The sequence below is a fragment of the Canis lupus genome, chromosome 1 (assembly GCF_048164855.1).
Source record: "Canis lupus baileyi chromosome 1, mCanLup2.hap1, whole genome shotgun sequence".
Classification (NCBI taxonomy): domain Eukaryota; kingdom Metazoa; phylum Chordata; class Mammalia; order Carnivora; family Canidae; genus Canis; species Canis lupus.
The window spans coordinates 13,619,191-13,628,244 of NC_132838.1; the positions used below are offsets into that span (position 1 = coordinate 13,619,191).

A 9,054-nucleotide genomic window follows, 5' to 3' on the forward strand; every position below is an offset into this window, starting at 1 on the left:
GATATCACACGTATCTGGCAAAAGGGTCATATGAGTCACCCAAAACAAATCACATAGTGTGATGCTCCTGACCACGTCCTGCATCCCCTCTGGATGGCAAACAAGGTGACATGCATAAAGATCTCAGTTTTTCAGAAGAAGGAACTTTGAGGGGAGTGGTCCTATCTAATTAAATAAAATACTTCATTACTGCAGAAGATTTCAGGAGTGTTTTAAGTAAAACATAGTAAAGCATTTGGTTTTCTTAAAATTTTCTGTTTCGCTCAAATTTTCAAACTTACTGTTGTAAATTTTTTGTCTTCTTTTAATTTTCTGATTCTAGTGTATCCACATTTATGGGTCCCCATTTTTATTTCTGTATTTTCTATTTGAGGCTTCTGATTTTTATTTTATTTATTTATTTATTTTTATTTTATTTTTTTTGCAGTTTTATACCTTTATTTGACAATCAGCGATTAGTTCTCATCCACATTAACAGTCTGTAGATTTTTGAAAGTGGTGACAGGTACGTAGGTAACCAGCGTGTAGAGCTTGTTTGGTGAATCTTCATCCTCGTTACATTTTCTGGACAACCGCACACGGATACGGTATGGAACATTCCTTATTCCTTTGGCCCAGACAGCTTTGTTGAGCCTGGTGTCAATGCGCACATCTGGAGTTCCCATCTCCTTCATGGCAAATTTCCGGATCTCTTTGAGTGCCCGAGGGGCACGCTTCTTGAAACCCACTCCATGGATACGTTTGTGAATGTTGATGGTGTATTCTCTGGTCACTACCTCGTTGATGGCAGAATGGCCCTTCTTCTTCTCGCCACCCTTCTTTGCAGGAGCCATTCTGCCGGGCCCTAGTTGGAAAGGAAGCTGATTTTTATTTTAAATAAATCTTAGCAGAACTTTGTCAATTATATTAATACTGCTTCAAAAAAAAAAACAACTTTTATATAATAAGTTTGTTTTTAATTTTATTAACTTATCTTCTAACCTTAATACTAAATTTCATTTCCTTTGGATGAGTTTGATTATTGACTCTCTTTTACCTTGGACGTGTATCTTCATTTTGACTTACCTTCTTTTCTCACATCAACTAAACCTTCTATAGATTCTTTTGCTATATCCCATAATTTTGATAAAGTTGTGTATGTATTTCCTATTCTTTCCTATTGGTTTCTTCTCTGAACCACAAGTAATTTGGAAGTATGCATGTTTTATTGTTACTTTTCAAGTGAGTAGGGTTTTTTTTTTCTCATATTGACATCCAACTTAACTGCATGTTACTCAGAGAACATAGGACATATTATATCAAATATCTAAAATTTGTTAGTTTTTGATATATAGCTCCCAAATGATCAATTTTCATAAATATTTAATTTGTAGTTTTCCAGTTAAATTTGGTATATATATCTGTTGAATCACATTTTCAAAATACTTACTGATTTTTTCTTATACTTCAACCTATTAATTACTAAGAAGTTTTTAAATCTCACACTATGATATGGATTTAAATATTTCTTTTTTTTTTAATTTTTATTTATTTATGATAGGCACACAGTGAGAGAGAGAGAGGCAGAGACACAGGCAGAGGGAGAAGCAGGCTCCATGCACCGGGAACCCGATGTGGGATTCGATCCCGGGTCTCCAGGATCGCACCCTGGGCCAAAGGCAGGCGCTAAACCGCTGCGCCACCCAGGGATCCCGGATTTAAATATTTCTACTTGCAATTCCTTCTATTTCTGCTTCTATATTGTGAAGCAATGTCATTATTGGTTCAAGTTCAGGATTATTATATCTGCATAGTGAATTCAACTTTAACTGCCTTAGTCTCTAAGAAGAGTTTTCACTGTTTTGTTTCTTTGGTTTTATATTCTGTCTTTAAACTAAAATGTTGGTGTTTTTACATTTATTGTGATTACTTATGTGTTTGGATTTATTCCTACCATCTTATTTAATGTTTCCACTTTTTTCATGTCTATTTCTTATTTTTATTTCTTATTTCCTTACAAATAGCTTTGTCCCCCTCAATTTATTTTGTTGTTGTTGTTGTTGTTTCTTTCCAATAATTTTGAAGGTACTCATTGGATCTGTTCTTTAGTGGATGTTAAGACTACACATTTCATTTAGTATTAACATACATTTGAAATGTAAATGCTATTGTTAATAAATAATTTTATCTTCTTCCGGGAAGATATCAAGATCTTCGCACAATTTAAATCCAATTTATATCATTTTGGATTACTTTTTCATCTTGCTGTATTTTAATTCAATCTCATTATTTGGAACCTCACATATTAAACATAGTTATTAGTTTATACCACCAGCTTATTTATAAATATGATTATAGAGGTTTAAAAAATTGTCAGTCTTTCATCTAATACCATCCTTTGGAGATCATATTCCTGAGGCACATCATTCAAAAGTAGCATTAGCAAGGTTCCATGGGCGTAAACTTGTTTACTTCATAGCTTATTTGAAAATGTATTCACCACACTCCCAAATGGAAGTCTCATGTGGTATGTAATTTTAGATGGATAGTAATCTTGTCTGAGCACTTGGAAGACATCTTTCTGCTCTCTTCTAACTTCTGTTGTTTTGAGAGATCAGGTATTTGCCTAATTGCCTTTACTTTGTAGGAAATTGGTATTTTCTTTCTGTCTAATACTAAGATATTTTCTTGGGCTTGAGTATGCGTCTGACATACCTAGGTAAAGATACCTTTTCATTTATGTTTTTTGGAATTCACTGTGAATTCTGAAGTTGAGGCAATGTACCACTGATCAGCAACTTTCTTTTCAACTCTTATCGTCTCTAATGCTTTCTATCTTCCCTTCATAGATTTCCAACTAAATGCATTTCAGCTGTCTACATTCAGTCCTCCATGTCTTCTCTTGTATATGTTCCCTCTGTTTCTCTACATGTGCTTCCTATTGCGTCATTTTTAAATATCTTCTAATTCACTAATACTCTGTTCAGCTATTCCTAATTAACTGTTTAACTTGCCAAGTAAGTTTTGTTTTATTCTAGATGTTATATTTGTTGATGTACTGGTTTCAAATCTGCCTGGTACTTTGTCTTCAAACTATCTAATATCTTGCTCCTACATTATTTAGCCCATACTCTCATTCTTCAAGTATACGTTAACTTATTTCATATTCTATGTTTCATAGCCAGTAATTCCAAGATCTACATTTGCTGTTTTTGTCCTTTTGATTTTTGTTACTAACGTATCTAAATCATAAACCTGAGTTTCTCATGTTTTGAGATTTTTTTAGATAGTGAATATGTTTGATGAAGTCTCATTTGTAAAAATGAGACCTGTGTTGAGCTTGTTTGTTTGCTTGCTTGTTTGTTTGTTTGTTTGTTTGTTTGTTTGTTTTCCTAGAGATAAGTTGAATTGGTCTCTGCTAGGTGTCTGGGGACACTGTCACTACAGGTCAACTTAAGTTCTCCACTTGTTAATTGTTTGACTGGCAAACAACTGCTCTTATTTAATTCTCTGGCTTTGTGTTCTTGCATTGTGTTCTGCCGTGGATAATTTCCTCGCTTTTTTCCAAACTCAACCATTCTATTCAACCAATTTGGAATGAGTTTTCTTTATTTCCTTATTTACTGAATAATTCATCTAGCACTTATTGGGGATTCTAGTCAGACTTTTGAAGGCTATTTGTAGATGGAGACAAAGTCTTTAACATATGTCTCCATATATGAAATCTGTCCTTTTTCTACCCAAATTCCCAGAAAATAGCTAATTCTGAAAATATATAAAAGTACATGCAGCATAAGTAGTTATACCATAATAGAAATCTTAGATTAAAAATATTCTTAGCAACATTTTTTGGTCAATAACTCATATTATATTTAGGAGGGACAATACATGTAGGAATTAAGTAATTTTTGCAAGATTCAGGAATATCAGAGTTTTTGTTATAACCCATTTCTCCCAAATCCAAGCTCTGGATTATCTTTCCCTAAGTTTTAAACAAAATATTATGCATTTCAAACATAACATCAACTTCTCAGCATGTCCAAATCTACGTCTCAGATATTTCACTTTTCCCAGGAAAATTATATCCTGAGTTCCTGGCATCCTGCAATCCTGTTGTTATGCATCATCTCAGATTGGTGAAACTTTCTACCACATACAAAACCACACCCTTTTTTCCATGTGTGCATACAATTTGAACAAGGGTATATACATGAAATTTATGTGCCAGAGTCAGAAATTAGTTATAGAAAAGACATAAAAGTTAAAGGATAAAGATTCAAGAAGGCTTGTAAGGGTTAATCACAACTGACCATGGCAGATGTAGGAAAATTTGTCAGGTAAGACAGAGGTGCTGAGGTTATGTGTATGTGTGTGTCTGTATCTGTGTTTTAACTATACACAAATGTACCAATTTCCATCAAAAGTAGAATTAAAACTCCTAATTGTAAATATATTGAAACAACAAATGTGTGTCCAGAGAGAAAACTGTAGAGTAGAAATAGCATATCCCAGTATGTTGAAAGATCTTTCCATCAGCATCTTCACCTATTTTTTTTTTTTTTTTATTTATGATAGGCACACAGTGAGAGAGAGAGAGGCAGAGACACAGGCAGAGGGAGAAGCAGGCTCCATGCACCGGGAGCCCGATGTGGGATTCGATCCCGGATCTCCAGGATCGCGCCCTGGGCCAAAGGCAGGCGCCAAACCGCTGCACCACCCAGGGATCCCTATCTTCACCTATTTTTATTGATTTATTACCCCCTAATGAACTATTCTATGAGAGAGTCAAGTGGCCATTGGTTACTAGTTAGAGCAAGCATATAAATTGGAAGAATTTGAAAAAGTTTGGATTTCAAGGAAACCAGAAAAAAAAGTAAGAACAAAAATGCAATGACATCAACTTGCTTTGGCACCATATTGCATCAGGATCCTTGGATAACTTCTATTTATTTCATCTCTTTGACATAACAACAGTCCAGAAGTGTCCATGAGAAATTTGAAAGACCTCTCTAGGTCAAGAGATTTATAGGCCAACATGGAAGCTCCTATTAAATGCCAAACTTGTGGAAACTTAATCAATCCTTGTTGCAAATAGACCCACGTCCTTGAGAGTTGGCTCTGAGGAAATAGGCAAACAAGAACGACAACAACAATAAAACACATTCTGCTTCTTTATCTTAAATTCTTATGTGAAATAAATTGAAAGTACCCTAATACCACATTTCATGAAATTTAAATATGAAATTAAAACATAAGTGTGTTAAAAGAAAAAGAGCCAGAGAAAGAGAATTAGGACTGGCTTTGCTTTATTTTGTCTTTAGGTTGAAATTTCTTAATTTATTCATTCATTGCTTCATTCAACAAAGAGCAAGTGCCAGTTACCACCAGGTACTGCCTCAGGTCTAGCAATGAAACAGAAGGAAATGGGATTTCATGGAGTTTACGTTCTAGTGAGGAGATGAGAAGCAATAAACAAGTGTAACAGTAGTAATAATTTTTTTAAAGATTTTATTTATTTATTCATGAGAGACACACAGAGAGAGAGAGAGAGAGAGAGATTGGCAGAGACATAGGCAGAGGGAGAAGCAGGCTCCATGCAGGTAGCCTGATGTGGGACTCGATCCCCGGACTCTAGAATGACGTCCTGGGCCAAAGGCAGGTGCCAAACCGCTGAGCCACCCAGGGATCCCCAATAATTTTTATTCCTTAAAAAAAGCTGACCAAGATAATTGAGTGTCTCGGAAACCTCTCATAATGAGTGGGCATACAGCCTCTTAAAGGATAAGACATTAAAACTGATGCCTATCTAATAAAATGAGTCAAACCAAGTACACACTTTATGCAAAGAACACATTAGCAGGAGAAATGGAGGGGGAGCAAATGCCACAAGGGAAGGATGAGGTTGACATGTGTGAAGGACATAAGAAGGCAAGTATACCTGGAAAGTAATGAAAAGGAAACCAGATACAAGACAAAGTCTGAGAGAGAGAGTATAGGTGGGGATCCAGTAAGGCCTTGTAGGACATGGTGAAGATTTGAATTAAATCCAAGATGATGGGGAACCATGGAATAATCTCAAACAGGGGACTGCTATTTAGCCATACCCTCTCTATTATTCCTGCAGGCCTACGACTGTTGACGATATTTGGTCTGTAAATTACCTAATTACCAAAACAGTACCAACCCATCTTTAGTTTTAGACCACATAAAGTTTGACTCTCAAGGTATAATTTGTAAACTAAATGATATTATTCTTATACTGTGACCTGGGGAAAAGAAAATATTCAGTGTATCAATTTCCAGTGCCTGGATATGAGAAGAAAATCTCATGTACTCTAGCTGGAAAGATTACAGTGCATCTTGTAAATATTTCTCCAGTGTATAATTCCCTACTTGGATGAGTTTTTACCTTGAATCAAACCTCAGTCCATTATAGCCAACAGAAAATAGAATACAAATTATGAATTCTTTCAAAAATAAAGGAAAAATGCTATTTTCCCACAAATGCAGGGGACTGCACTCTGTCATTGTTCTCCCATCCAGAGATTGTCATGGAATGACAGCTTTGCTAACAGGGCATTTCTTGGTAAGGCCATGGAGTGCTGAAAGGGAGCTATTAGGAAAACAAATGATTCTCTTTAGCATCTTGGCGCTAGCATCAGTTTTATGCAGCTAGATTATACTGTAGCCTCCAATGATGTACAGGCACTCTTCTGAAGTGTGTTAAAGACAAACCAGTGGCTGAAGTCATCATTCTCTTGCAATACTCAAGATCAACTGCAGTCATCGAATATCATCTAGCCTCCTCTCATTTACCCAGAATCAAAAATTGATATTTTAATGCATCTCTCTTTACTAATTAGAATCGTTTATCTGATTAAGCTTATCTGTCACTGTGTTAAAATACTTAGCATTCATGGAATGCATACATTTAAGATTCCTAAATTTTTCTTTTAGATCCTTCTTACTTCATAAACAAATTAAATTATTTACATGCTCTCTAACAAAGGAAAAAATAATCTCTCAGATTGTAGGAAGATTTATTCTAAAATTATCACATGACATGGCTATTCTAAGATAGGAGAAATATTCAGAATAATCTACCTTTGCAATTGGGGAATTTGAGAGAGAGAGAGAGAATGAGAGAGAGAAATTAGTTATAATGGAGGCCAGGATTTATGAAATGGACCAGAAATAATAAGCTGAATTGAAGCACACAAATTAGCTGTGACCAGCATAAATTCTATTTATTCACACCTCTAACCAAGGCAACGATCCAGACAGAAGTAGGCATGGGTCAAGCTGCTCATAGTATTTAAGCCAAGTATGGTTTTTCTACACCTGAGAAGTTTTTCACAGGATATTAGAAAACATTCCACGGGCATGGCAGCTGTTTATATTGGAGAACTTCTATAAAGAAGCAAACAAATACACTCCAGATTTTCTAGTTTAGAACTTTTGACAGTGGAATCCAGGAATATATCTTTGAGAATATACTCCCCCAGGTGATTCTAAGTCAGTCTTTTCCTGGGGATATATAAGCTTATCCTTCCAAAAAAACAAACAAACAAACAAACAGAAACAAAAAAAAAAGTTTGTCAAGCAGATATTATTCTTTGTCTTATCCTAAATATTTTGTCATCAGTGCTTTGCCATATGTTTAGAATAGTCTATTTCAGATTTCCTAAAAACCAAGTCCTTTTGGATTTCTTATACTCTCAAGATAAATCTTTCTTCCGATTGTGATTTTTCAGTGATGATTTTCCTTAGAGACCTTTAGATATAAAGAGAATTTAGAAATAAGGAATATAATAAAAAATATAGGCACACAGACTCTCAACTGTGAGATGTGCCCACACTTTTGCTTGCTGTTGTTTTCTCTTTCTTACTTATATTTTGTACTCAGAAGACTAAAACATATTTCATACTCTAGGCCCTAAATTTAGCCATAATGCATGCAGACATTTTCTTCTTTAAGAATCTCAAAACATAATGGTATATGCTTTTCAGCCTCCAGGTTGCAGCAGGCTTTGGTAGAAGATTTTTAAGTGGTACTCTGGTCTGTGTCACTATTGAACAGAGTTGTAGTGAGTTCACCATAGCCTTCAACCTCCTGCATACTGATGACTCTGAAACCTTCCATTTGGATTCACCCAAACACAATAGTGGGACCAACCATGCAAACCCATTTCCACTTGACAGAAATATATACAATTTCACACAGTTAATTTTAGAATGTAATTCATGGGGTTCTTTCCCAGATCTTCAACACAGCATCTGTTCAGAGCTGGTCCATATGACATAGTCTGACAGTTTTTTATTGCTTTTCCAAGAGAATCTCTTAATGATGTCAACTTCTCGGTCGTCTTTTGAACAGATAAGTGCCATCTCTAACATTAAGCCTCGGAATTTCTGGATCGGAATAGTGTTACAAAGTGTCTATTACCAATTATATTTTGTAAGACATTCATTCAGAAAATGTTTATTGATGGTCTACCATTTGCATGATCTCATGCTTATGACTAGGTATAAAGTAATGAAAAAAATGCAGAACTTTTTTCTTAAAACTGGCAGGAATCAGAATTTAGAAATATGGGAAGGAACCCTGAAGTACACTGTCTCCATCTTTGGCTTCACACTGGAGTTCTTCAAGGTTATATACATCTGTCACTCTCCTAAAGGTATGCAGTAATCCAGGAACAGAAAGGAGACTAAAGCCCATGCCTTCTAATGCCCACATGGGTGCATGTTCTGTGTATGACTGACAATGAAGTTTATTTAACTACCTTTTAAATTAAAGTTTTTCTACTTTCTTCCTTATTTCAGACATTTTTTTAAGACCAAAGACAAAAGTACTTGCAAATTAAAAAAAAGGATATATAAAAGGAGATATGCACTCTTTGTTTATGAGCCAGAAACTTAGTCACACGAAGAAAATTGCAGTGGCACCTGTCTTCTGAGGAGCTCACCATATTTTACAGATAGCATTCAATTATTCTTTGCAATATGCCTATGATGCATTGTTACAAGATTACCTGTATTATGTATAGCACCTTCCCTCCTTGGACCTTGAAG

The 9,054-nt window shown here is 35.2% G+C and overlaps 1 protein-coding gene across 1 annotated transcript; it reads right to left on the minus strand.

Annotated features, from left to right (window-relative positions):
- Positions 1–416: 416 nt before the first annotated feature.
- On the minus strand, positions 417–854 carry LOC140612046 (large ribosomal subunit protein eL31-like). The gene has a single exon (XM_072789255.1). It carries the CDS (start codon positions 831–833, stop codon positions 456–458), a length of 378 nt encoding a protein of 125 aa, XP_072645356.1. The 5' UTR covers positions 834–854; the 3' UTR covers positions 417–455.
- Positions 855–9,054: the final 8,200 nt, after the last annotated feature.

Excerpts from the sequence above, each read along its gene's own strand:
- LOC140612046 (XM_072789255.1), bottom strand. The coding sequence starts at position 833 with ATGGCTCCTGCAAAGAAGGGTGGCGAGAAGAAGAAGGGCCATTCTGCC.